The sequence below is a fragment of the Psittacula echo genome (assembly GCF_963264785.1).
Source record: "Psittacula echo genome assembly, chromosome: 1".
Taxonomy (NCBI): Eukaryota; Metazoa; Chordata; class Aves; order Psittaciformes; family Psittacidae; genus Psittacula; species Psittacula echo.
In genome coordinates, this window is record NC_137735.1 from 3207589 (window position 1) to 3235528 (window position 27940).

At 52.7% G+C, this 27940-nt stretch overlaps 1 protein-coding gene across 4 annotated transcripts; it reads left to right on the plus strand.

Annotated features, from left to right (window-relative positions):
* Positions 1-104: 104 nt before the first annotated feature.
* Positions 105-27466, plus strand: PANK2 (pantothenate kinase 2). 4 transcript variants are annotated; one of them, XR_013958545.1, is made up of 8 exons: positions 105-142; positions 759-888; positions 1459-1633; positions 1969-2171; positions 2768-3353; positions 3875-4008; positions 5206-5905; positions 20659-20724. XR_013958545.1 is itself a non-coding variant. In XM_080635145.1 (7 exons), the coding sequence occupies exons 1-7, from the start codon at positions 5903-5905 to the stop codon at positions 26601-26603; spliced, it is 852 nt and encodes a 283-aa protein (XP_080491271.1). In that variant the 5' UTR covers positions 5814-5902; the 3' UTR covers positions 26604-27466. The 4 variants fall into 4 exon arrangements, 2 of the variants coding, with proteins under 2 accessions (XP_080491271.1, XP_080491270.1); XR_013958546.1 differs by having other exon boundaries at positions 118-142; positions 756-888; XM_080635145.1 differs by lacking the exons at positions 105-142; positions 759-888; positions 1459-1633; ... (1 more) ...; positions 2768-3353; positions 3875-4008 and adding exons at positions 22226-22479; positions 23309-23485; positions 23769-23892; positions 24835-24960; positions 26553-27466 and having other exon boundaries at positions 5814-5905; positions 20659-20775.
* Positions 27467-27940: the final 474 nt, after the last annotated feature.

Sequence of the window (27940 nt, forward strand, 5' to 3'; positions counted from 1 at the left end):
TTCCCGCCCTCGCCTCACAGCGCCTGCCAATCACCGCGACGGGCGTGCTCAGCGACCAATCAGAGGCGGCGAAGCGAGGCGTGGGCGGGCTTAGAGCGGTCCCCACAGCGCGTAGCAGCAGCGGCGGCGGCGGCGGGTGCAGGTAGGGGCTGTGAGGGGAGGGTGGTGCTGGCGTATCCCATCGTATCCCATCGTATCCCATCGTATCCCATTGCATCCCATCGAATTCCGTTCGATCCAGTACCTCAGTCCGCCGAGCCAGGGGACCCGGGGGTGGTTTGAGGTTTATTTCCAGCACAACCCTTCCCAGCGCTCCCATAGGAGCAGGCAGGCCCGGCGGGGCGGGTTTCCCTTTCCCCTTGTTGCGTTTCCTCCTTCCTTTGCTGCTTCAGGGATCAACCTCGTCGCCCTCGGCCTTGTCCCCCTTGGCCTGGCGTGACCCCCGCGCTGCTCCCGTCGCGATACTGTCACGAGAGCGCAGTGGGATCCATCCGGCTGCAGCAGGAACGAGGATAAACGCGGGGCTGGACAGCAGCCAGAGGGAGGCTGGGTTGCAAAAGCAGAGTCGAGAGTTCTACTTGAAACGGAGAGTTTCCTCTTTGTGTGTTTTCTACTCTGGATTTCCCCCTTCGCCTGTTTCCACCACAAAGAGGCTGAGTGCTGAGGGACCAGGCTCCATGGAAAAGCCTGAGTTCCTATGGAAAAGCTGAGCATTACCAGCAGCCCTCCATGCCAGTTAAGTGTCTGTCTCTCAGCAGGTGCTGAGCCAGGATGGGCTTTGCCGAAGAGAAAGTGTACGACTACATTATGAGAAACCTCAGGAATTTCAGGAACATCCGTGTGGCATCGCTGGCCGATTCCCTGAGCTGCCTCACTGATGCTGACAGAGTAAGTGCTGCTTTCCCGAGTTCCTGCTGGGCGCCTTCCACAACAGATGAGGAGGCCACGAGGATGATCAGGAACTGGAGCACCTCCCATATGAAGACAGGCTGAGAGCATTGGGGCTGTTTAGCCTGGAGAAGAGAAGCTGTGTGAAGACCTCAGAGCAGCTTCCAGTGTCTGAAAGGGGCTACAAGAGTGCTGGAGAGGGACTCTTCATCAGGGACTGTAGGGACAGGCCAAGGGGAATGGCTTTAACCTGCCAGAGGGGAGACTGAGATGAGCTCTTAGGCAGAAGCTCTTCCCTGTGAGGGTGCTGAGGCGCTGGCCCAGGGTGCCCAGAGAAGCTGTGGCTGCCCCATCCCTGGCAGTGTTCAAGGCCAGGTTGGACACAGGGGCTTGGAGCAAGCTGCTCTAGTGGAAGGTGTCCCTGCCCATGGCAGGGGTTGGAACTGGATAAGCTTTAACGTCCCTTCCAATATAAACCAGGCTAGATTCTATGATATAGCTCAGGCAACATCCACCCACCCCACCTCTAAGCCAGACCCTCTCTTAGCTCCCTGTATGTCATTTATTCAGGATGAGCTCCATGCCCGGGAGGAAGCACGAGGCAGCCAGGCCACTGTCTACAAGTTCTATCAGCACCTGAAGTGCCGGCAAGGCTGGGTGATGGACCTCATTGAGGCGCTGCGCCAGAACAACGCAGGGGACCTGGCCGATGAGCTACAGCACGTGTACGACTCCTGGCAACCCCGTAGGTAGTCTCGGTGTCCCTGGGGGCTGGCCTGAGGGTCTGGTGGACATGGGGATCTGAACCACATGTCCCGGTGTCTGATCTCTCCTTGTCTTGGCTTCCTGGGGATATCTGACTGTCCCCAGGGATGTCCATCACCCTGGTGATGTGGCTAAGGATGATGGGGTCCTTGTCTGAAGGAAGAATCCTGGGGGGAGATGGAAGGATGAATGAAGGGGTGCTGTGGAATTGGGACAGAGCAGGGGCATGTGAGGGGCCTCAGCCCCACGCTCATCCTTTGCCCACTTGGCTTTTCCCTCAGTGTCCAAGCTTACAAACCACCTTGGTTCCTCCAGGTCCCCCAGCTCCCACCGCTGCCTCCTCTCCTGCAGCCAGCAATGCCCGTCCAACCATCACCTCCACCGCAGTCCAGACACTGTCCCCAGCTCCTGACCCTGCTCCGGGTGCGCCATTGGCTGAGCAGCCACACCAAGACCTGCCCGGTGCTGCCACCACCACAAGCACGGACCTGGATGCCAGGACCCCAGTGCAGGAATCGGTGAGTGTGACGTGTCAGATGGGGATACAAAGGTCTCTTTTGGACCGGAGTTGCGTGGTAAGGGGAGCCCATGGTAGGGCCGGGCTTGTGCAGGGACATCCCAAGCAGCCTCTTGCTGCTGATCATTGCTGCACCTGGTAACTTACACCCTATAACTGGAGTTATAGGCTGGAGCAGCTCTGCTCTGGAGCCAGGCTGAGAGAGCTGGGCTGGGTCAGCCTGGAAAAGAGAAGACTCCTTAAGGGGAGACCTTAGAGCAGCTCCCAGTGCCTAAAGGGGCTACAAGAAACCTGGAGAGGGGCTTTGGACAAGGGCCTGTAGGGACAGGCCAAGGGGAATGGCTTGAACCTGCCAGAGGGGAGACTGAGATGAGCTCTTAGGCAGAAGCTCTTCCCTGTGAGGGTGCTGAGGCGCTGGCCCAGGGTGCCCAGAGAAGCTGTGGCTGCCCCATCCCTGGCAGTGCTCAAGGCCAGGTTGGACACAGGGGCTTGGAGCAAGCTGCTCCAGTGGAAGGTGTCCCTGCCCGTGGCAGGAGTTGGAACTGGATGAGCTTTAAGGTCCCTTCCAACACAAACTGTTCTATAATTTCCTTCCAGCTCCCCAAAATCCTGCAGCAAGAGACGCCCCAGCTGCCCCCGCCTAGGAGGACAGTCCATGATGGAGTGAGCACTGGACACAGTGCTGAGAGGTATCTCTGTCACCCCATCGAGGACATGCAAGCACCAGCAGGGACCCCTGGGACAGGCACCGTGTCCGTGCCATCAGCTGTGCCCAGCGAGTGTGGCCGGGACTGGCTGAGCCGCCCGCAGCACCCGGTGTGTGTGGACAATGGATGCTTTGGGAATGCCAACCACCTGCATCGTGGTATACCAGGCTTGGGCCTGGGCAGGTCTCATCCACCACGGGATGCAGAGGCTGCTCACAGCCCCCGGCAGCCTAGGAATGAGCCCCAGGAGGACTTGTACATCTCCATTGAGTCACCCCCGAAACTGGAGGAGGCCACTCGCACTGGGGGGATGCAGCACCTGAACTCCCTGCCCCAAAACCAGGCTCTGTCTGTCCCAGAGCATGGTGAGCACCTGGGAAGCTTTGTGGATGTGCGCAGCCCCCTCCTCATACAGCAGCAGTTTGATGTGGAGCAGAAGCTGGTCGGGATGCTGGGAGAGCATGGAGGAGATGGAGGTGGGTTTCCTGCCTGGCAGAGCCATACAGCAACTGTGGTGCTGCTGGATATTCTTCACTACAAGAGAGACATTGAGGGGCTGGAGTGGGTCCAGAGAAGGGCACTGGAGCTGGTGCAGGGCCTGGAGCACAGTGTGATGGGGAAGGGCTGAGGGACCTTGGGGGTTCAGTGTGGAGAAGAGAAGGTTCAGGGGGGACCTGATCGCTCCCTACAAGTGCCTGAGAGGGGGATGGAGCCAGGAGGGGCTGGGCTCTGCTCCCAAGGAACAAGGGATGGGACAAGAGGAACCGGCCTCAAGCCGCACCAGGGCAGGTTCAGATGGAGCTGAGGAACAATTCCTTCCCCAAAGGGTGCTCAGGCATTGGAACAGGCTGCCCGGGGCAGGGCTGGATTCACTGTCCCTGGAAGTGTTCAAAAACAACCTCCTCACCTCTAGGAGTATCCTATTGCAGCGTCCTTGAGGAATAGCAAGCCTCTTGAACAAAAGTTATGAACACAATACGTTTTGTTTTCTCCCCAGCAAATACTTGGACCAGCTCTATACCCAGAGACACTTCCCCATCCTGTGACAGCTCTGTGAAGCCTGGACAAGAGAATAAAATGCCCATGGAGGTGACAGCCACCATCACCCCTTCCATGCCACTGAAGGAGCACGTAGGTGACCTTTCCCATTAACACTTGCTTTCATTCATGTCCCTTGTGAACTCCCCGGCCTGGGAGGTGTTCTGCTGCAGTGTCAGGTTTTGGGCTGCTGGTGAGCTCATACAGGGCTTTTCCCCACTCTGTTCCTGTTGCTCCTGTATTCTGGAGCGTGGGAGAAGGGAGCCAGGGCTGGTGGGGCTTTGGCTCCTCACATCCCTCCTTGAATTGCCTGTCAGTGTCTGGCCTTCCAGCTGCCTCTTTCCACCCCTCTCCTTGCTGCTGATCTTCCTTTCTGCTTCCTCCCTTCATCCATTTTTGCTTCTTTTTTGTTTTTCTTCTTTTCCCTCCTTCCTTCCTTTTCTCCCCCTTCCCCCCCTTCCTTACTTCCTTTTGCCCCCATTTCTTCGTTTTCCCTCCTTTTCCTTCCTTTCCCCCCCTTCCGTGTCCCCCTTTCCTTCCGTGTCCCCCTTTCCTTCCGTGTCCCCCCTTTCCTTCCGTGTCCCCCCTTTTCTTTCTTTCCCCCTTTCTTCCTTTCCCCCCTTTTCTTCCTTTCCCCCCTTTCTTCCTTTCCCCCCTTTTCCTCCTTTCTCCCCTTTTCCTCCTTTCTCCCCTTTTCCTCCTTTCCCCCCTTTTCCTCCTTTCCCCCCTTTTCCTCCTTTCCCCCCTTTTCCTCCTTCCCCCCTTTTCTTCCTTTCCCCCCTTTTCTTCCTTTCCCCCCTTTTCTTCCTTTCCCCCCTTTTCTTCCTTTCCCCCCTTCCCTCCTTCCCCCTTTGCTTCCTTTCCCACCCTTCCTTTTTCACCCCTTCCTTCCTTTCCCCTCTTTCCTTCCTTTTCTCTCCTTTTGCTTCCTTTCCCCTGCTTTCCTTCCTTCCTTTTTCCCTCCTTCTTTCCTTTTTCCTCCTTCCTTCCTTTTTCTCCCTTCTTTCCTTTTTCCCCCTTCTTTCCTTTTTCCCCCTTCTTTCCTTTTTCCCCCTTCCTTGTTTCCCTCCACTCCTTCCCTTCCTTCCCTTATCTCCCCCAATCCCAAAGGCTCCCTGGAGCCCTGTTCACTCTCCCGGCCCCACTCACTACCATGGCCCAGCCTCACTGTCAGCAGCTGGTAATGTGGTTGTTGGGCACTGAAGTGGGCTTGTCTTGTCACATGTGTGGCCAAGACCAGCCAAACAGGTGCTTCCCATGGCACCCAGCCCCTCTGCTTGTCTCCCACAGGTGCTCCCGGCCTCTGTGGACCTTCTCCTGGACACAGCTGCTGCAGGAAGCATGTCTGGGAGGACACCCCACCAGGTGAGCTCTGCCACCACCATCGGGGCATCCTTCAGCAATGTGGAGGGGAACATGGAGCCCAGCAAGCCAGGTGTCCTCCTGTCCATGGCTGAGGACTGCCCAAAAGCAAGTGACAGATGTCTCAGTGGCCCCTATTCCAGCATGTCCAGCAGCCTCACCTTCAGGAGTGACCCTCTCTTGATAAGCACAGAGAGCTCCAACTCAGGAGAAGCACTGCCCAGAGTCTCATTAGGATGCCCAGCACCAGAACCTGGGGAAGAGGCATCAGCTGGAGCAAGCAGAGACTCTCATCCACTTCCAAGCTGGAGCAGCACCTATGAAGTCCACGTGGAACATCACCCCAGCGCCCAGCTTGAAGCTGGCAATGACCTACAAGACAGAGCCAATCCCATTGGAAACTTAGGTTTTGACTCTGTGACCAGGTTGTCTCAGGGCAGTGACGTCTCAAGTGACAGCAGCTGGCCATTCCGGTCATACCTCATCCCAACTGTAGGCATCGCTGCGATTTCAGTGGTGGCATTCCTGGTGTGCAGTCGATGGCAGAAGTGAGGGTCACTCAGCAGATCCTCTTCAGGGCAGGGATTTGGCCAACACATCTGAAGCCTGAGGAGCAGCAGTGAGGATGGTAGGGATGTTGTTAAATCTATTTCTGGAAGGTTCTGCTGGAAGAGGCCTTCATTGGATGATGCTGTTGGGTTTGGGTCTGTTCCTCCTGTTTCCCAACCATATTCTTATCTGTAGCCTTCTTTTACACCCATAGAGAAGGTCTTGCTCAGGGAGTGATTGCTTAAGTCAAAAATGAAAGTCTTCATGGTGATGCTTCACATCTTCCTTGTTTGGTCCCAGGGAAACATGTCCTGGTGGTCCAAAGGATGACCCCCCCTTGCCCCTGGTCCCTCCAGGCAGTGTGTAAAAGTGGACCTATTTCTGTTGGCTTTGGTCTTCCTAGCTTGAAAACAAGCCTGAAGGTCTGTGCAGTGGTCTTCACCAGGTGCCTCATGTTGAATTTGCCTTACTGGTATCTCTGGCTCTACTGCAGGGACCTTTGCTTGTCTCTGCTGGGGATGAAGCTGAGGGTCAGGAAAGAGCCACATCTAACCAGCTTTGTATCATAGTGTTATATCATAGAATGGTTTGTGTTGGAAGGGACCTTAAAGCTCACCCAGTTCCAAGCCCTGCCATGGGCAGGGACACCTTCCCCTAGAGCAGCTTGCTCCAAGCCCCTGTGTCCAACCTGGCCTTGAACACTGCCAGGGATGGGGCAGCCACAGCTTCTCTGGGCACCCTGTGCCAGCGCCTCAGCACCCTCACAGGGAAGAGCTTCTGCCTGAGAGCTCATCTCAGTCTCCCCTCGGGCAGGTTAAAGCCATTCCCCTTGGCCTGTCCCTATAGGCCCTTGTCCCAAGCCACTGTCCAGGTTTCTTGTAGCCCCTTTAGATACTGGAGCTGCTCTAAGGTCTCCCTGGCTGAACAAGTCCAGCGTGTGGATGTAGTGCTTTGGGACATGGGTTAGTGGTAGCCTTGGCAGTATTGGGTTAACAGTTGGACTCGATCTTAAAGGTACTTTCCAACTTGGCTTATTCTATGATTTTCCACATGCTTTCTGTATGATTTGAGGACATCCCTGGGATCCCAAACCAGCAGCATCTGTACCAGGGCCCTCTTTGCTGCTTTACTTGCCTGTAACGTCCTTCACATATTTTCCTGCTACTTCTCAGTAGCGCCCTTTGCCTCTTCACATCAGATCACTTGTGAAACACGTGATTTGTCACCTCTTAGACTCAGTTTTCTGCTGTGAAGTGCTGGCATCTTCCCAGTTAAAGTTAGCACTTCAAGCATCCTCAGCAGGTGAACCTGCAGGAGGAAACTTGAACTCGTGTCCTTGACACCTTCAACAAAGACAAGCCTTTTACTAACTGTAGTAAAACCGTTTGTCACTTCACAGTCCACTTGTGAGGTTGCCACATGTGCGTGTTTGTATCAGCAGGGGGATGGAGCTCAGCTTCTTTTTTATGGAGCCTATAGAGCAAGGAAATGTGTATGGAGAAGATGGTTGGAGAATTAAATCACCTCACTTGGCTGCTCAGGGAATGGAAGCCACAAAGAAGGATCCATCCAGCCTGTAGGTGAGGCCCTCAGTGACATGGGTTACTGGTGGCCTTGGCAATGTTGGGATAATGGTTGGACTTGATGATCTTAAAGGTCTTTTCCAGTCTGGTTGATTCTATGATTCCTCTGGGTTTCTGGGGGAGGGTTCCAGCAGTTCATGCACATTGGGATTCCCATTTAAGATAAAAGGTACTTTTGGAGAAAGCTGCCTTTGCCATATACAATTCCAGGAGACTCCATTGGTGGGAGTTGGATCTTTTCCATGGAGCTGCATTTGGATTTCTTGGAGAACTTTTCTCCTGCATATCATACAATCCCAGACTGGTTTGGGTTGGAAGAGGCCTTAAAGCTCATCCAGTTCCAACCCCTGCCACAGGCAGGGACACCTTCCACTGGAGCAGCTTGCTCCAAGCCCCCGTGTCCAACCTGGCCTTGAACACTGCCAGGGATGGGGCAGCCACAGCTTCTCTGGGCACCCTGTGCCAGCGCCTCAGCACCCTCACAGAGAAGAACTTGTGCCTAAGGTCTAATCCAAATCTATCAATCTTCCGAACATCTCATCTTTCTAATCTTCTTAATATCCAATCTAAATCACGAAGAAGCGTGAGCAGTGTCTTGGTGCATCCTGTCCACCTCAGCACACATCTGCTCATAGTGTCTACTTGGTTACATCCAGCGTAATTACATGCCACTGGTTACATGCTATTAACCCTCAGGTCCATGGCAGGGGGTTGGAACTGGATGAGCTTCAAGGTCCCTTCCAACCTCAACCATTCCATGATTCTATGATCCAGATTCTCCCAGCTTCTCTGGTTGAATCAGATCCCAGGATCCTGCACAGAAAAGGAAGCTGGGCCACCTTTGCCACCCCAGGCTCAGCTCTGGTGTGCAGGAACCATTCCTTGTCTGCTGAACAGCTTCAGGCTTGGCCTGACCAGCAGAAAAGAGATACCAACATCACCAAAACCACCGCCGTGACCAGCTCCAGCTCCCCCCTTGCTGCCCTGGGGTTTGCCAGCCTGTGGCACGTGCCTTTTGGGAACACATGGGAAGCTTTCAAGCAGCAGGATGGAAACAGCCCTTTCCAGCAGCATTACATGTGCTGCCTCCCAAGGGCCTCAGCCCATCCCACTGGCTCACTTCACTTCCTGCTTTCCCGGCTTGATTTACAGCCCAGGTACATGGAACACGTTCAGGGCTGGTATTGGAAACACCCTGAGCTTCACTCAGTGCATTCATTTGTTAACAAAATGAAGGCAACATTTGAATGAACATTTGAATTTATCTCATATCAGTACCAACCCCATTTATATCCTCCCTGCATGTGCCCAACAGGACATTAAAATGATCCAAACTAAATCTGAGCAGTCTCTTTGTCCTGTTTCTGCCACAGTGACCATAATTGAGCAAACTCTCACTGGAATTATCCCACCTCTTTGGAATGTCACTCACTTTGTATCCCTTTGGTATCGAGTTAATGCCTGAGGATTGCGGTGAGCTGAGATTAACGTGGTGCAGGTGAAGAGCACAAGAGCACCGAGGGTCACTGGGCTGCAGCTCCACGCTTGGCTGTGCTCTGGGTACATTGGACATCAGTTAACATTCCACCTGGGAACCTCCATTGTGTTACAGTGGGAGCTGTCACAGCATCTTATAGTCTGGGAGCCTGTTTTCCTCTTCAAGTGTTCTCCTCTTCAAATGTTTGCTCTTCAAGAGCTGGGCTGGGTCAGTCTGGACAAGAGAAGGCTCCTGAAGGGGAGACCTTAGAGCAGCTCCAGTGCCTAAAGGGGCTGCAGGAAACCTGGAGAGGGGCTTGGGACAAGGGCCTGTAGGGACAGGCCAAGGGGAATGGCTTGAACCTGCCCGAGGGGAGACTGAGCTGAGCTCTTAGGCAGAAGCTCTTCCCTGTGAGGGTGCTGAGGCGCTGGCCCAGGGTGCCCAGAGAAGCTGTGGCTGCCCCATCCCTGGCAGTGTTCAAGGCCAGGTTGGACACAGGGGCTTGGAGCAAGCTGCTCCAGTGGAAGGGGTCCCTGCCCGTGGCAGGGGTTGGAAGTGGAGGAGTTTTAAGCTCCCTTCCAGCACAAACCAGTCTGGGATCCTGTCACCCAGTTGATCGTTGCTTGCACCCCTCTGCATGGTCACGTGTTTTCCTGTTGTCTGCTCAGTTACTGCTGTAGTTGTTTGCTCAGCAAACAAATGTAAGGCCAGAATTAAGGAACAGGATACATCAGCCCTTCAAGTACACTGTGATATAGGGGAGCTGAGGATTGGGTCTGAACGTATCCCACATCCTTGACTCTTCATCTTTCCTCCTAAACCTCTGATCTTGGTTCCCATCTTGTTGTATCCACTGAACTTCCACGGTCTTTGTAGAACTGGAGTGTTTTCCTCTGCCCTCACTGGGAGTTTGGATCCAGCTTGATCTCTGAAGCCATGTGAAGGGGAACTGCTCTTCCTGCTGTCCCTTGACAGCCTCAGCTCTCTCATCAAGTCCAGAGCCCTCCTGTTTGTCCTCTGGGAACACCCCATTCCACTTCCCGTTGTGTCCATGCCATTAAATTGGCCCAGAGGGGCAGCACCCTTTGGGACAGGTGGTTCCAGCCCTGCGCTTCCCACAGGGAAGCAGTGGGAAGGAACGAGGTGCAGGCAGGGAACAGGGAGGTTTAGGCCCTGGGAGGGCTGTGGGGCACAGACCTGACATGTTGGGTCTGGGAGCCCCCAGAGCCTCCCCATAATGAGGGGCTGAGGGGTCTCGCTAATTACATCTGTCTAATTGCATATGCAAATCGTATGCAAAGTAGCCTGCCCCAACCCCACCAGGCCTGCTGCGGGACCCCCGTCTGCGTTGCCATAGTGACCCTGCCTGTCAATCAGCCAGGCCGCCTCATCTCATTGGTCAGCTGTCCTGTCAATCTCTTCGCAGAGGACACGCATTGGCCAGCTCTGCCGCAATCCCCGCCCCCTCCTCAGCCCTCGCACTCCATTGGGCAGCCGCGCTAGTCACTTTCCGCGGCGGAGCGCAAGGGGAGGGCCTAGAGCTCCCCTCTCCTCCAATCCCAGCCTTCCATTTGCTAGCCCGCCTGTCACTCCAGCGGCGAAGAACGCTGATTGGTTGCCCCCTCACGGCCTCTCCCGCCCTCGAGGGGCCGGGGGCGCGGGGGGCCGTTAGGCGCAGGCGCGGTGCAGGCGGTGGTTGCGGCGGCTGAGGGAGAGCGCGGCTCGGCGGGGCTGAGCGGCCCATGGGGCCGGGCCGCGCCTCGCATGGAGCCGCTGCGCAACGGCGGCGGTGGCGCGGAGGAGAAGCCGCGGCGGCGAGGTGTGGGGACGGACACCGGACCTCCGAGGCGGAGGAGCAACGGCGGTGGTGGTGGTGGCACGGCGGGCGCTGACAGCGCGGCGGGGCCGCAGCCCCGAGAACGGATCGGCTCCATCAGCCGGCAGCGGCGGGACTCGGTCCGCAAGAACCGCCCGCGTGAGTGCGGCGGGGACGGAGCGGCTGCGGGGCGGGAGGGGACGGGGGGGCGGGGCTTAAAGGGAAGGGGCGGGGCCAGGAGGGGTGAGGATGGGGAGGGGGGGTCCTTAATGGCGGGAGGGGGGAAATGGGAATGTGGCAGGAGGGGACCAGAGGTGAGAGGGATGTGGGCCATTGAGGCAGCACGGTGGGGCAGCGATATGGGTCTGGTGTGGGTGACAATGGGGTCATGACATGGCCAGTGTGGGAACAGCACGGTGGGGATACAGTGGGCCAATGGCAAGGGGCCGGCATGGATGATGTGGGGTCAGCACAGTGGGGACACACTGGGGCAATGGCATGGGCTCAGCATGGCTGGTGTGGGGTCAGCAAGGTGGGGACACGATGGGGTGATGATGTGCAGCGTAGCTGGTGTGGGGGCAGCGTAGTGTGACAATGGCATGGGCCCAGTATGGCTGGTGCAGGGTCAGCATGGGGTGATGATGACCTGGTCAGTGTGGGGTCAGCATGGTGGGGACACAGTGGGCCAATGGCATCGGCCCAGCATGGCTGGTGTGGGTCATGGTGGGGTGGTGATGTGGCCAATGTGGGGACAGCACAGTGAATTCACAGTGCGGCAGTGACATGGGTCCAGTATGGATGGTGTGGGGTCAGCATGTTGGGGACACGCTGGGGTGATGACATGTACAGCATAGCTGGTGTGGGGGCAGTACAGTGGGGCCATGGTGTGACAATGACATGGGCCCAGCATGGCTGGTGTAGGGACAGTGCAGTGGGGATACGGTGAGGTGATGACATGTCCAGTGTGGGGACAGCACAGTGGGGCCATGGTGGGATGATGGCATAGTCAGTGTGGGGACAGCACGGTGCGGTTGTGACATGGGCCCGATGTGGTCAGTGTGGGGACAGCACAGTGGGACACAGTGGGGTGGTTACTTGTCCAGCATGGGCAGTTTGGGAATAGCACGATGGGGACACAATGGGGTGATAACATGTCCAGCGTGGCTATATGGGGACAGCACAGTGGGGACACAGTGGGACAGGGGCTCAGCAGGTTGGGGTGAAGATGGGACAAGCTGAGCTTTAGGAGCTCTGGGAGACTCAAGGTGAGCTGGTGCCTGGTCTGTGGGGCAGGACACAGAGGTTGGGGCTGTTGCAGGTGCTGAGGTGCCTGAGCTGGGGACCTTGGATCAGAGCAGGAGGGAAGGTCACTGCTGAGGACACGGAGAGGAAAAGGAGGCAGGAGGGCAGGGCTGTGCTGCTGGGCTTGTGGCTGGGGGAGAAAAGCAACAGAGAGCAAAGAGAATGGTGTCAATTTGGGGAGGGGAGAACCCACAAGTTTGGAGGGGCTGACACAGCCTTGGCAATGCAAGAACCGCCCCCTGGCCCACGCTTTGAAATGCTGTATCAGAAGCTGTCCTGGAGTGAGTTAGGTGCAAAATGGATGGCAGCCTTCATTTTGGTAGCAGCAGGAGCTGCCTTGAGGTGGCTGCTCACTGACTTCAGCCATGTTGGAGGTGGGACTGAGGGATTATTTCTTTCCTTGCGCTGGAGTCCTTCCTATCGGAGGCAATTGCTGTACCCTGAGGATGAAACAGCATCAGTGTGGTTCCCTGGTACCTGCACAGCTCTTAAAATGAGGCCAGGCTGGAAATGGGAATCGGAATTGTCCTGCAGCTCGTAGCAAAGCAGTTTGTTGGCTGGAAATGCTGCAATGTTACTGTAGAAATGGAACACATTAAATAGGGTTCTTTCTCCTTTTTTGGTTGCTGGGGAAGAAAAAAGCTTTTCTTTTGCCCTGTCATAGCGTGAAAAATAGGAATTTTGTATGAAGACTTCGGAAGACATTTGCTGAACCGGCTGCTGCTTTTGCAGTGCTAATTCCAGGCAGTGCTAATGCAGTGGCAGCGTGGCTCTGCCTCTCCCTTCCTTCCATTCCCGCATCTTGCTGTATTACAGGAGTGATCCCGCACCAGGGAATGGTTCTAAAGTTACTCTTCAATAGCTGAGGCCTTTGCAGGGGTTTTGCTTGCTGAAGAATCCATAGGGTAAGAGAGAGATGTAGTGCAGGTATAAGAGCACCAGAAATGGGGAGCATCCTGCACCAAAACCAGCTTTGGATGTGAAAGTCCAGGTGTGGGGCTGCTATTGTAAGGAATCACCAGTGGGGGCTGTGGGGTTGTAGTTGGAGATGCAGTAGTTAATAGATTGCAGTCATCCATAGGGAAATGAAGGGGATCTCTGGAATGACAGGGTGGGCTCAGGTGGAACTGGGCTTTAGGTGATTATAAGTCCTTTGCCTCAGTTCCTGGGTGTTCTGTGGAAGATGTAGATGAAAGTTGGCTGCTGGGCTTGTGGTTTGCTGGGGTAACATGAGATACAGAGCCTGGTTTGGGCTGCTTTTAGTAAAGCAGGTATTTTGGCAGCTTCCAAGGCAGGGTTTGGATCCAGTCTGGAAGGTCAGTGTAGGGCAACTGGGGATTACAGCGTGGCCTGTCTTTCCTGAATGATTCTTGTGATAATTGGAAGAGTGCTGGAACAGCACATTCGTTAACGGGGACAACATCTGATGTGTGAGTAAATTACGTTTTGAAGTTAAAATGCTTGATCCCACCTTGGGGAAGGTTCAAGGAAGCCTAAATGAAAGCACACTGCTTAATGAGAGTGTGATCAAACATGTCCTACTCCAGCTCCCTCTTCCCTGCTGCTGGTACATGGCAGACGGGCTGGGTGACCTTGACATTTGTCTTGCCAGCCTGTGCTGGCAGATGCCCTGGCAGATGAGCTCTGCTTCCCCAGGAATGATGGGATTCCTGCAGGCTGTGCAGGAGCTCCTGATCTTTCTTCTTTCCCATCATCTGTACCAGTAACGTGCAGCAAGGGCTGTGTCACTGCAGAGATCAAGGAGGTCTGAGCCCAAGGAGGGTTTAGTACTGGAGAGGGGTTTTGGACAAGGGCCTGTAGGAACAGGCCAAGGGGAATGGCTTTATCCTGCCAGAGGGGAGACTGAGATGAGCTCTTAGGCAGAAGCTCTTCCCTGTGAGGGTGCTGAGGCGCTGGCACAGGGTGCCCAGAGAAGCTGTGGCTGCCCCATCCCTGGCAGTGTTCAAGGCCAGGTTGGACACAGGGGCTTGGAGCAAGCTGCTCTGGTGGAAGGGGTCCCTGCCCGTGGCAGGGGTTGGAGCTGGAGGAGCTTTAAGCTCCCTTCCAACAAAAACCAGGCTGGGATTCTATGAACACAACACTAGACCAGGTTGCTCCAGTCTGGCCTTGAACACTGCCAGGGATGGGGCAGCCACAGCTTCTCTGGGCACCCTGGGCCAGCGCCTCAGCACCCTCACAGGGAAGAGCTTCTGCCTAAGAGCTCATCTCAGTCTCCCCTCTGGCAGGTTAAAGCCATTCCCCTTGGCCTGTCCTTACAGGCCCTTGCCCAAAGCTCCTCTCCAGGTTTCCTGGATCCCCTTCAGACACTGAGAGCTGCTCTAAGATCTGTTGATGGGGTGTCAGGAGGAGCTTGATGGGGTTAGTAGTACAAGCAGCAATGATACTACAGAAAAAGCTTTATCTGCCCCAGGGACCGTACAGAAGAATACCTTTCTGGTAATGAATTCCCAGTGCCACTATTGAAATCTGCACTTCAAAACTGGACTGGAAATACCCCAGATGAATAAAGAGGATATTTATGTGCTGTTTAATATAACTGTGGGATCCCACTGGGCTGCTGTGGGCAGGGTGAAGTGCCAGGGCATAAACCAGTGATGCCACATCATGATGAGGCAGGGATTACTTTTTGTAATGGATCTTCTGTATGATAAGAGAAACAGGTCAGTGTTCCAGTTCATCAGCTTCCCCCTTTTCCCTTTCTTCCACTCTCCCAGCAATTCCATGCTGCTTCTCCTTCCTGAAAACCTGTTTCCCTGCCAGAGAGGAGTTTAGGAGCAGCATCCTGCAAATAGTGTCTAAAAATACATCCATGTGAGGTTTAAAACCTCAGAAAGCATTTCCTCATCCATTCACCTTTATTCATGTGCTAGTATCTTCCATCAGGCTCATGCTAAGCCACAATGTACACGTTGCTTTAACCTTTCCATATACACAGTATCCGCAGAGAGCTACAATTAAGATGCCCTTTGGGCAGCTCTTTGGCAGTGCAACATTCTAAGCTTTGCTTTTTCAATACCTCTTTATGTTTTGGAATTGTGGATTTAAGGTGAATTCCCAGCAGAGCCCATTTTTAGGGATGGGAGGATGTGTGGGCTTAGTGTCACTCTGTTAAATGCTGCTGAACATGGCTTTCTTCTCCAGCTGTAAATGTTCCATCGTGGTATAACACTATTAAATATAATATGGGCTATTTTAGAGGAAGCACAGAGCTGCTGTCATGCACTCAACTAAACTGTCACTCTTTGCTGCTCCACTGCCTTAATCTTTTTAGCTTCTGATATAATTGGCTCATAACTTCAGGATCAGGCTGAAATAGGGCTTGAGCTGCTGTCATACAAAGAAAATCCACCACGAGACCTTTAATTCTATCACCTCTTTCATCATTCTGCAGCGTTCAGAAGACTCTGTGGAGTTTTAGTTATGCAGTGTCTAATTTGATAAAGTCATTTCCACAACAGATAAAGGCATTAGATTCTTCTTGCCTCAAGGAGGTCACAGTGTAACGCTAAAGGGGGTTTGGGGATGAAGGGAACACACAGCATCCTTGAGCTTCTCTGTGTGCCAGGCATTTGGTATGAGCTGTAAACCCTTCACCTTGTTTGCAGCCTGGTCTTCTGCTCCTGTTGTGTATCCATAGGTCTGCCCTGTAGAAGGTTTGTGTTTAAGACAAGAGAGTTGAATGTACATTGTGTGTATGAAAATGTATGTGTAGAGCTGCTTTTAAAAGTGTCTGTGTTAAGAGAGAACAAAACTGTGTCAGGCCAAAAGATGAAGAATATTTTTCTTTTGAGGGGAAAAAATGGCTTTAAGATGCTTTATAACAGCAGTTACAATGTAGTGCGTTGGGGGAGAAATGAAAATAGGGCTCATGGTTGTCAGCCTGAACAGCGGAGTGATGCTGCAGTCTTGCCAGTTCCTTAAGTCACCTTCTTCCTACCCCTGCTGCTTTTCACAGAATCATAGACTGATTTGTGTTGGAAGGAACCTTAAAGCTCCTTCAGCTCCAACCCCTGCCACGGGCAGGGACCCCTTCCACTGGAGCAGCTTGCTCCAAGCCCCTGTGTCCAACCTGGCCTTGAACACTGCCAGGGATGGGGCAGCCACAGCTTCTCTGGGCACCCTGGGCCAGCGCCTCAGCACCCTCCCAGGGAAGAGCTTCTGCCTAAGAGCTCATCTCAGTCTCCCCTCTGGCAGGTTAAAGCCATTCCCCTTGGCCTGTCCCTACAGGCCCTTGTCCCAAGCCCCTCTCCAGCTTTCCTGCAGCCCCTTTAGGCACTGGAGCTGCTCTAAGGTCTCCCCTTCAGGAGCCTTCTCTTGTCCAGGCTGCCCCAGCCCAGCTCTCTCAGCCTGGCTCCAGAGCAGAGCTGCTCCCGTGAAGCACCTGAACATGCTTTTCACACTGAGCACACTTGGATTTACTTTTTCTCTTACACGGTGTTTAAGAGTCAGGTCAGTGGCTGTTATTGTGCTAAGAAATTACTGTAGTTTCTTTAAGGAAAAAGATTGTAAGAGGTTTTGGATAGAGAGCACTTCTGGCTATGAGGAGAGGATTTCCTGCCTTTCTTTTACATGTCCAAACACCCAGTGAGAGACCAAACACTTCCCGGAAGGTGCTGGGCAGGAGCAGTTCAGAGGTTCATCCAGTGATGCTCTTCTCATCCCAGACGTTTCTCATCCTCCCCATCCCTCTCTGGCTGGTGAGTGCTTGGAGAGACGTGTGAGGCTCTTTTGCTGCATGGAGGGCTCCAGGTGGCAGCAGGGAGGTGGTGAAGAGAAGCAGCATTTGCATTTTCTATCTTGGCCGTTAAAACTGGTGTCTTCTTGCTGTGGTTATTCCAGCAGAACCTTCTAACAGAGAAAAATCACCCTCTGGCTGCTCAGAGGCTCCTGGATGCTGCCAGTTCTCAGACTGCTCTAATGTGTCCTCAGCATAAGGAGGACATGGAGCTGTTGGAGCGAGTCCAGAGGAGGCCATGAGGATGAGCAGGGCCTGGAGCCACTCCTGTATGGAGACAGGCTGAGAACACTGGGGCTGTTCAGCCTGGAGAAGAGAAGGCTGCGTGGAGAACTCAGAGCAGCTTCCAGTGTCTGAAGGGGGCTACAAGGATGCTGGGGAGCGGCTCTTCATCAGGGACTGTAGTGACAGAACAAGGGGTGATGGGTTCAAACTGAAACAGGGGAAGCTCAGGTTGGAGATAAGGCAGAAGCTCTTCCCTGTGAGGGTGCTGAGGCGCTGGCCCAGGGTGCCCAGAGAAGCTGTGGCTGCCCCATCCCTGGCAGTGTTCAAGGCCAGGTTGGACACAGGGGCTTGGAGCAAGCTGCTCCAGTGGAAGGTGTCCCTGCTCGTGGCAGGGGTTGGAGCTGGATGAGCTTTAAGGTCCCTTCCAACCCAAACCCTTCTATGGCTACTATCTTCTGTGGCAGGTCTCTTGGAAAAGATGCTTCAGATTTATAATGGACAGAGCTTTTTGGGTGCTTGTGCCTGCACTGTAGATGCTGGTGAAAATCGGTGTTTTAGGAGACATCTCGGTAGCAGATGGTGTTGGCCTTCATCCAGGAGAGCTTCCTCCTTCCTCTCTTTGAAGGAGGAGGATTTTTTCCAGTTCTCAGACATGGAAGAGCTGTCACTGCTCTCCACGTTCATGTTGGATGACTTCCTGTAAGAGAAAACCAGCAGTTCTCCATGTCACGGGGGGAATTTCCTCCTCCTGTTTCTGTGCTGCACCCATGTCCTATGGAAAGGTCTTTATAGAGGAAGTTCTGCCCCTGCCCCAGGGAGTTTGAGTGCTCTGTGTAGAAAACTCTTGCCAGTATAGGGGATAAGTACCTCATTTTGAGCAGGCACATTGCTTCCTTGCATTCCTAACCTGTGGCTGGGATGTATATGACAAGAACTCCGTAATTAAGAACCATTTGGTTTAAGTTAATTACATTAATGGGCTCTCTTCAAATTCATCCCTAGTGACTTACTGAAGGTACAGCCGAGCTGTTCCCAGATAGGGAATGCCCGAGGCTTTTAGCACTTGGATGTATGAAGCCAGCTCCTGTCTGAGCTTGTATCCTAGCACAGGGGGTTGGATGCTCTTTTTGGGGCTCAGAGTCTGGTGCTGAGTGAAGACAAGCAAGCCCTGAGCCCATCCTGCCTGCAATTCACACCCAGCTCTGCTGCCATCCTTCCTGGGTCCCTGCTGGCCATGTCTTCTGGTGTGCCCAGCAGTGGGTAACTGATGGGGTTTAACCCACGCTTGATGTTCTGCTGGTTCAGTGGCAGCTGTAACAAAACCTGAATAAAAAGTGAATTTATATATGTAAAAGTTTGAAGGTTTTGAAAGCACTGACAGTCATAGAATCATGGAATGGTTTGGGTTGAAGGGAGCTTAAAGCTCCTCCAGCTCCAACCCCTGCCATGGGCAGGGACACCTTCCACTGGAGCAGCTTGCTCCAAGCCCCTGTGTCCAACCTGGCCTTGAACACTGCCAGGGATGGGGCAGCCACAGCTTCTCTGGGCACCCTGGGCCAGCGCCTCAGCACCCTCCCAGGGAAGAGCTTCTGCCTAAGAGCTCATCTCAGTCTCCCCTCTGGCAGGTTAAAGCCATTCCCCTTGGCCTGTCCCTACAGGCCCTTGTCCCAAGCCCCTCTCCAGCTTTCCTGCAGCCCCTTTAGGCACTGGAGCTGCTCTCAGGTCTCCCCTTCAGGAGCCTTCTCTTGTCCAGGCTGCCCCAGCCCAGCTCTCTCAGCCTGGCTCCAGAGCAGAGCTGCTCCAGCCCTCGCAGCATCTCCATGGCCTCCTCTGGCCTTGCTCCAGCAGCTCCACGTCCCTCTTGTGCTGCTGCCCCAGAACTGGACGTTCTTTGCAATTCTCGAATTCATTTCAGGAGTGCAAAATGAGAAACTGCCATGAAAACGTCCTTGAATTGCTCCTGCTTTCTTTCTGCATTGGCCCATGATTCAGATTCATCTCTGTCATTCATTACAAGTTATTTTTATGCCTGTTCTTGTTTGAAGTAAATGCATCAGAGTTAGAGAGTGATGGGGATTTGGATGTGCCTCTGAAAATAGTTGCATCTTCTTTCAACATTTTGTTTGGTAATGGCTGGGGGTGGCCCCTCTGTAAATATATATAATAATAACTCAGTGGTTTATAAATACCCTGGTAAGTGCTGGATGGTTCCAGCAGCTCTGGGGAGCTGTGATGCTCTGAAAAGGCAAGTTCCACCTCTGCTCTGCACAGCAACCGAGTTAACCCGCTGAGGAGAGGCTGCATTCACTTCAGACATGTCCTTACCTGCAGGGTTTGTGCCTTTTCAAAGATCATTTGCTTTGGGATCGAGTTCCCCTCCTGCCTCTGAGCTGTTTTCTTTGCTCTTCAGCTTTTTTAAGCTCTGCCTCTGGGTATGTGGGTATTGCTGTCTTACTGCTGGGATGGAAGGGGACAAGGAACATGCTCTTGCATTTTGGGGGTGGCTGCTGCATCCTGGAGCTTAACCAGAGCGATTCCTGCTCTGAAATGGTGGGAGGGACGAGGGCTTCTTTGTGTGGCCCACTTCTGTCTGTAGATAAGCAAACATATATTGCAGAACTAACAGTGGCATGTTACCATGCCTGTCTTGTCATAGAATCAGGGAATGGTTTGGGTGGGAAAGGACCTTAGTATCATCCAGTTCCAACCCCCTGCCATGGGCAGGGATACATCACGCTAAACGGGGTTGCTCCAAGCCCCGTCCAACCTGGCCTATAAGAATTACACTAAATACTGTGATGTAAGAACTGTACTCAAACCTGAGCTCCTTCTTCCCAGAGGAACATTAGTACCAGGTTTATATTCTAAACATTCCTTTTTTCCTTCTGGAAAACCCCTCAAGGGTTTCATCCCGCTGCCATAACATGTGGCTACAGTTTCTCTTTGCTCTGTGTCTCTCATTAGCTCCGGTCTATCCTTAACTCATTAATACTAATATTAATCTGTTCCACTTTTCATCTCTAATCACAGATTCCATCTGATCAGGGCTTTCTCTTGATCTTTTCCAAGCAGCTCTTTATCTCCCACAGCTGTAAATGGTGCTGGGCCTGACCCTGGTGCATACTTTTTACCAGGGGAGGAATTTGCCTAATAAAATAATCCAATTAGACATTAGCTTTTGTGGGGCATCTTAGCTGACTTGTCTGCCTCAGTTACGTGCTGTAATGTGAGGTACCACGTACCTCACTTATGGGCTGTAATTAGTTAACGTGTGTAACATCCCTTTGATGTAAAAGCGCTGGTATTATCCTTGGCTCTGCCTCTGGATCAGGACTTTATAAAAGGAATAGCTGGGGATTAAATTTACAGCAGTGTCTCGTGGGTGTATCTGTGCTGGGTGTATCTTCAGTGCTGGGTGTACTTTGAGCATTGCCTATCAATGCAATTGGAGCTTCCAGACACGAGGTATCTCAGAACAGGAGTTGTCCCCATTGACAGAGGAGTCTCAGCTAAGCACAGACCAGGCTGGTAATGATTCTCCCTTCATTTCCCAGTTGAATAGATCAGACAGGATATTGCAGCCCCTAGAGAGCTGCATGGGTTCATTCAGTTTAGAACTCTTTTGCTGATGATTCAGTTTATAACTTGGTTCTTTTTTGTCTCCTCTCTGTAGCATTCCCATGGTTTGGTTTGGATATTGGAGGCACCTTGGTCAAACTCGTGTATTTTGAACCAAAGGACATCACAGCTGAAGAGGAAGAAGAAGAAGTGGAAAACCTCAAAAGCATCCGTAAATACCTGACATCAAATGTAGCTTATGGATCCACAGGCATCCGGGATGTGCACTTGGAACTAAAGGACCTTACCCTGTGTGGGCGTAAAGGCAATCTGCACTTTATACGCTTTCCTACTCATGACATGCCTGCTTTTATCCAAATGGGAAGCGAAAAGCACTTCTCAAGCCTCCATACTACCTTATGTGCCACGGGAGGTGGAGCGTACAAATTTGAGCAGGACTTTCTCACAGTAGGCATTTTTGGCTTCTATACGGTTAAGGACCTGAGAGTGAAATCTGGTTTAAAGCTTAAAACTAGAAAGCTTTCTCTGCAGGTGCTCTAAATCTTAGCTTTGGAAATGTGGGCTTAACCCAGCTGAAACTTGGTGCAGGAAACAGCAGGTGGGGTCGAGTTTGCATCTCCAGATGAGGAACATTTCTTCCCTGCAAGTGCATGTAACATTCCTCTAACTCTAAAATTACTCACTGACTTCCATAGTATTAGCTCTTACAAGCTGTTCCCTCTCTTGTAAAATCATGGAATGGTTTGGGTTGGAAGGGACCTTAAAGCTTAAATCCAGCTCCAGCCCCTGCCACAGGCAGGGACCCCTTCCACTGGAGCAGCTTGCTCCAAGCCCCTGTGTCCAACCTGGCCTTGAACACTGCCAGGGATGGGGCAGCCACAGCTTCTCTGGGCACCCTGGGCCAGCGCCTCAGCACCCTCACAGGGAAGAGCTTCTGCCTTATCTCCAACCTGAACTATGAATCACTGCTTATGCTGATCTCAGTCTTATAGGGCTTTTCCTTACTGCTGTCCTTCACATGCTTAATATGAGATTTATTGTTCCTTTGCTCATGTGGTTTCGTTTCTAATACACGTGTGAGTGAGCTATAGAGGTTCAGTCTGATGGCGTGGTAAACTGACTGAAAGGAGGTTAATAGTTGGGGTTTGATATCGTCATGTGGCTTCATTTTAAGTTTGATTCTTGTTCATAGGTGGAAAACGGGTGATAAAGCCTTTCTTTAACCAGGGCTTGACAAAATGCACCAAATACAGAGGCTTTTGTGCAGTGGAGGCAGTGACAAGAGGGGAAAGTGATTCCTAAATCCCTCTTTTGGTGGTTTTAGCGATGGTTTTGGGGGATTCTTTCAGTCCCTTGTCATTTTTCCTTATTTTTCATGCTAGTGCCTCAGCCTAAATCAGGCCCATGGAAGTTGCTGGGATTCTCTCAATGTCCATCAGTGCATCCAGCTCTTTGTATCCCCCCTCTGCCCCATCTGCACTCTTCAGGGGCAGTCTGCAGCCCATATGCATGGAGAAAGATGGAGCCCTCCTGTGATCCAAGCCCCTGCATGGAGATGGCTGCATTTAACTGGCAATGAAGGCACTTCTCTAGCCCTGAGCATAAACACTTGAGATCCCTGGCTGAATTCCTCAACCTTCTCCTTTCTTTCTCCCTGCCAGATGGGTGACCTTCAGCTTTGCAAACTGGATGAACTCGATTGCCTTATTAAAGGAGTTCTGTACATTGATTCCGTTGGCTTCAATGGACACTCAGAGTGTTACTATTTTGAAAACCCAACGGATGCTGAGAGATGTCAGAAGCTCCCATTCAACCTGGAGAACCCATATCCTCTCCTGCTGGTGAACATTGGCTCAGGGGTCAGCATTTTGGCTGTGTATTCAAAAGACAACTATAAGCGGGTGACAGGCACCAGGTGAGTGCTGGAAGGGGGGAAACTGCGGTTGATTTTAGAGTCTGGAATGTGTTTCTGCACTGTAAATGACACTTTTAGGGACCATAAAGGTGGTGAGTTGAATGACCAAGCTCCTGCTTTTACTGCAGTCCCTTATCTCTGCCAGCAAAGATCCCTCCTGGATCAGAGAATCCGGATTCCATGGTTTGGTCTCTAACTGCATCCAGTCTCTTTAGAAGCTGGTTTTGCCCTGCTGCAGGAATTCAAGCGGTTTATTTGCCATCATAGTTTGGGATTATCACAAATATCCTCACAGTAATCCTGTTGACAACTGTTAGCTTTGATCCTGGCAGGAGAGATTTGCATCCTGACTTCCAAACTAAGGTATAGTTTGCTGGCAGGGACACTGGCACAGCAGCAATTCCCCAGGCAGTCACTGGACTGCTGCACTTGCCCTTCTTGAAGGCAGGACATAGTTTTTCCCCCTGAGTTTTGGATAGCTGTGCCCTGGCACGCCAGTTATTTCTCAGGACTGATATTTCATAGAATCCCAGCCTGGTTTGGGTTGGAAGGTACCTTAAAGCTCCTCCAGTTCCAACCCCTGGCACGGGCAGGGACCCCTTCCACTGGAGCAGCTTGCTCCAAGCCCCTGTGTCCAACCTGGCCTTGAACACTGCCAGGGATGGGGCAGCCACAGCTTCTCTGGGCACCCTGTGCCAGCGCCTCAGCACCCTCACAGGGAAGAGCTTCTGCCTAAGAGCTCATCTCAGTCTTCAGGGGAATGAGCCATTTCCCTGCTCTGTCTCTTTAGAAGCAAGGTGGGTCACAGTCATTTTGCTTTACCTTGCAGCCTTGGAGGAGGAACCTTTTTTGGTCTCTGCTGCCTTCTGACTGGTTGCTCCACCTTTGAAGAGGCCCTTGAGATGGCATCCCGTGGGGACAGCACCAAAGTGGACAAACTGGTGCGAGACATCTATGGAGGAGACTACGAGCGGTTCGGGTTGCCAGGCTGGGCTGTGGCATCCAGGTAAGGACTGACAGTGTCACCTGCACTGGAGATCCTGCAAAGAAGGGGCCTTAAAGCTCATCCAGCTCCAACCCCCTGCCACAGGCAGGGACATCTTCCACTAGAGCAGCTTGCTCCAAGCCCTGTCCAGCCTGGCCTTGAACACTGCCAGGGATGGGGCATATCTATATAGGGGACACATATAAATACTTCAAGATGAATCACTTTGGTTAAATCAGGAGTTCCCATTTTCTCCTGCAGTTCTGATGCAAATGGACCTTTAACCCCAAACTTGTCTTTCCAGCTTTGGAAACATGATGAGCAAGGAGAAGCGGGACTCTGTCAACAAAGAGGACCTGGCCAAGGCTACTCTAATAACCATCACGAACAACATCGGCTCCATAGCACGGATGTGTGCACTGAATGAGGTACTGGGGGGAATCTGTGTCATTGCTTCCCATCGAAAGCATCCCTGGTGTGTTCTTGTCACATGGAATCTCTTTCCCTGCATTGGCTTCTGTAGATGGCATGTTCATACTCATCTCTTTGGATGTTTAGGAAGTTGTAATCCACTCACTTTGGATTCTTCAGTAAATTTTGTCCTTCCTTTGTGTGCTTTGAGGCAGATCTTTGTGCTGTGAATGAATCTGTGGTCTCCTGAGGTCCTCTGCTTGCTCACGAGTTAAACAGCTTCTCTGGGGTGGTTTGAGGAACAGTAGGTGTGTGATGAATCATGGCGCTTGGGAGTGCTGAGGGAAGGAGAGGTGGGATGGAGGGATGTAGAGGCTGGATATCTTTCCTGTCTTGTTTCCACCAGTTCCTCTCGATTTCCTGGCCAGGCCTCACCACTTTCACAGCTGTTCCTGTATCTTTGTGCTTTCAGCTTCTTTACAGTGCTGCCTTGTTGCATTCATGTCAAGCAGCATTGTACAGGGCTATGAAAGAACAGAGACATGCTCTCCACTCCATTTGGAGCCTGTTCCGATGGGATGAGCTAACGGGGGGAAGCATCCTCCTGACTCCTGTTGCTGTTACCTTCATTTACTGCAGGCACCAGGCAAGAAATTAGAGTCTTGCTCACAATACATCTAAGTCCTCACTCTCGAGTAGGCAGCTGAGTGCAGAGAGGATGCTGAGTAGTTAGGGGGAGGTGTTAGGAAATGTGGGATGGAAGGAACATCCATAGAAGGCTGCACCCCCAGAGCATGAGCAGCAGGTCAGGAAGGGGATTCTTCCCCTCTCCTTTGCATATGGTGTTTCAAAGGCACTGTAAGTGTAACTTTATTCTTACTCTAAGGTGGGGGTTTCACATTACAAGCAGAGAGTGGGATTTACCCTTAATGTTCCTTCTGTTTCCTTCCTACTTGCAGAACATCAATCGAGTGGTGTTTGTTGGCAACTTCCTTCGGATCAATACCATCTCCATGAGGCTCCTGGCCTATGCTTTGGATTACTGGTCGAAGGGACAGTTGAAAGCACTTTTCTTGGAACATGAGGTGAAATCACCCTTTACATCTCTCCTGGGGCAAAATGCACATCCTTTACGTGCTCTTGGGAAGAGCCACGTGGAGTCTGTACCTGTTGACCCACGTTGTGCAGCAGTTCCTGCTGCTGTGTTACTACAGCCTGTACTTGTGCATACACATTGTGCAGTGGGTTCCCAGTGCTGAGTTCCTGCAGTGCCAGCGCAGGGTCAGAAGAATCACATGTATTGTTTCAGTAGTTATTTCCTACCAATTGCATCTCACTTGTGAACTTTAAGACCATGAGGTGTCCCTGCCCGTAGCAGAGGGTTGGAACTGGATGATCTTAAGGTCCTTTCCAACCCAAACCATGCTGTGATTATGACAGCAGGAGGATTGCGTGCAGTTCTGCATTCCACTACAGCAGTGATAGTTACTGTTTTCTAATGCACCCACCTGTAGGTATGTGGTGGATTGACCCTGGCTGGACACCAGAAGCTCCCCAGAATCACTCTGTCGCTGCCCTGCTCAGCTGGATGGGGAGAGTTAAGAGAATATGTAACTAAAGGCTCCTGGGTCTAAATAAGGGCAGGGAGAGCTCAGTCACCAGTTACCATCATGGGCAAACACACTGCAACTGGGGAAATGAGTTTGTTCCCAGTCAAATTCGAGCAGGGTAATGAGAAAGAAACCCAGACCTTAACACTTGCTCCTCCTCCCCTTCTTCGTGGGCTCAACTTCACTCCCCAGTTCTCCACCTCCTCCCCGCAGTGGCACACGGGGACAGGCAATGGGGGTTGTGGTCAGTTCATCACACCCTGTCTCTGCTGCTCCTTCCTCCTCAGGGGAGGATCCTCACACTCCTCCTCTGCTCTAGCCTGGAGTCCCTTCCACAGGACACAGTCCTCCAGGGACTTCTCCAATGGGAGTGCAATGGGCTGCAGTTCTTCATGAACTGCTCCAGCGTGGGTCCCTCCCATGGGGTGCAGCCCTTCAGGAACAGGCTGCTCCAGTGTGGATCCTCTGCAGGGTCACAAGTCCCTGCCAGCAAACCTGCTCCCATGTGGGCTCCTCTTTCCATGGGGCCACAGCGTGAGCTTCCCGTGGGATCACAGCCTCGTTTGGGCTCTGGCATGGGGCTGCAGGCAGGGACCCAGCATGGTGCTTCACCATGGGCTGCAGCACGGGCTGCAAGGGAACCTCTGCTCTGGTGCCTGGAGCATCTCCTGCCTCCTTCTGCACTGCCCGTGGGCTCTGCAGGGCTGCTCCTCTCACCTGGTCTCCTCTCACCAGCTACAGCTGCACAGGGCATTTTTCCTTCTCAAATCCCTTATCCCAGAGGAGCTGCCATGAGAATTGAGGGGCTCAGCCTTGGCCAGCAGCGCGTCTGTCTTGGATGCAGCTGCATTGGCTCCATAGGACATTAGGGAAGCTTCTGGCAGCTTCTCACAGAAGCCACCCTTGTATCCCCCTGGTACCAAACTCCTGCCACCCAAACCCAATCCAAGTTTGTTCTTTCCACCATCCTTTATAAGCTGTTATAATCACACCTATGTGTCACGTTGTCCTTGCATCAGGTGTCTGCCCATGTCCAAGTCTAATGGCTTGTCCTCTCTGCTCCTCAGGGTTATTTTGGTGCAGTCGGGGCTCTGCTGGAACTCCTGGATTCCCCTTGACTCTGTGACATTGGATCTATGAAGTCGGGGCACTTCCTGGGTCCCCCCATTTCACTGGAAGCAAAGGGAAGGACTCTTGTGTTCGTGTCTGTGTGAACCCCATCCTCAGCGACAAGCAGGTTGGTTCGGGAGGAGAGCATGCAGCTGCACTGCTCAACGTGGTGGCTGTGTCTGGAACATCTGTAGGACCTTTAGTGCTCACATCACATCCCCCTTGCCATGCAGCCTGTGTGTTTAATGAGATGGAACAGCAGGAATCCATCAGGATCCCTGTGAGTGCTGCATGTGCTGGGTTCATGCTCCCAGAGCTCAGCCTGCAGCGTTCTGTGTCCCCTCCGTGAAAGGTGGTACGTTGTGTGTCCAGGGAACAGAGCCCAGCATCCCAAATCCATACGGCTGGAATCTGTGTCCTCTGAACTGTTGGAACACACTGTGCTCTCCCCAGGGCTTCAGTCCTGTTACAGCCCGCCCTTACCTGGACACTGGAGACCAAAGGTGAGGCACGAGTCCTGTGTCACAGGTTCATTCCCATTTTACCCTCCAACACTTCCATACAGACCACAGTGCCCTTTGGGATGTGCTGGAAGGTCTCAACCTCTGACCTGGACATTGCTAAACCAAACGTGAGGATGAAACAGTGGGGTTTGATGTTGTGTGTTTGCTTGGTTTATATCCTTGCTCTGTTGTACAACTCTGCTGCATAGAACTATACCAAAGAGCTCCTGGTTTTCACTTGGACACTTGGGATCTGCTCTGGAATCTCCCTTTTACATGTACGGATTGCTGCAGTGTCGTAGCTTCGGGAGGAATCCTCTCTGCTTCCCATACACATGCTGCACTGCTCTGCTCCCTCTGTGCACGCAGCCTGCAACGTGGAGCTGAGTGCAGGATCCCGAAGGATCTCACACCTCGGGATGTGGATTGTACCGAATAAAGGCTCTTGGAACAACCGTGATGCTGAGAGTGGAGAGCAGCTTAAATGAGCCAAGCGGCCTGTGCACGGTCTGTAATCTGTAATCCAACCTTTCTTCCAGGAATTCTTCCAAACTTGGGATCATAGAATCACAGAATGGTTTGGAAGGGACTTTAAGACCTTCCACTGGAGCAGCTTGCTCCAAGCCCCTGTGTCCAACCTGGCCTTGAACACTGCCAGGGATGGGGCAGCCACAGCTTCTCTGGGCACCCTGGGCCAGCGCCTCAGCACCCTCACAGGGAAGAGCTTCTGCCTAAGAGCTCATCTCAGTCTCCCCTCTGGCAGGTTAAAGCCATTCCCCTTGGCCTGTCCCTACAGGCCCTTGTCCCAAGCCCCTCTCCAGCTTTCCTGCAGCCCCTTGAGG

What these genes read in the sequence shown, in the direction of transcription:
- PANK2 (XM_080635144.1), top strand. Translation starts at nt 10,651, where the DNA reads ATGGAGCCGCTGCGCAACGGCGGCGGTGGCGCGGAGGAGAAGCCGCGG. An exon ending in AAGCGGGTGACAGGCACCAG is followed by an intron (nt 22,480 to 23,308) that starts GTGAGTGCTGGA and finishes TTTACCTTGCAG; the next exon opens with CCTTGGAGGAGGAACCTTTT. An exon ending in CACTTTTCTTGGAACATGAG is followed by an intron (nt 24,961 to 26,552) that starts GTGAAATCACCC and finishes TCTGCTCCTCAG; the next exon opens with GGTTATTTTGGTGCAGTCGG.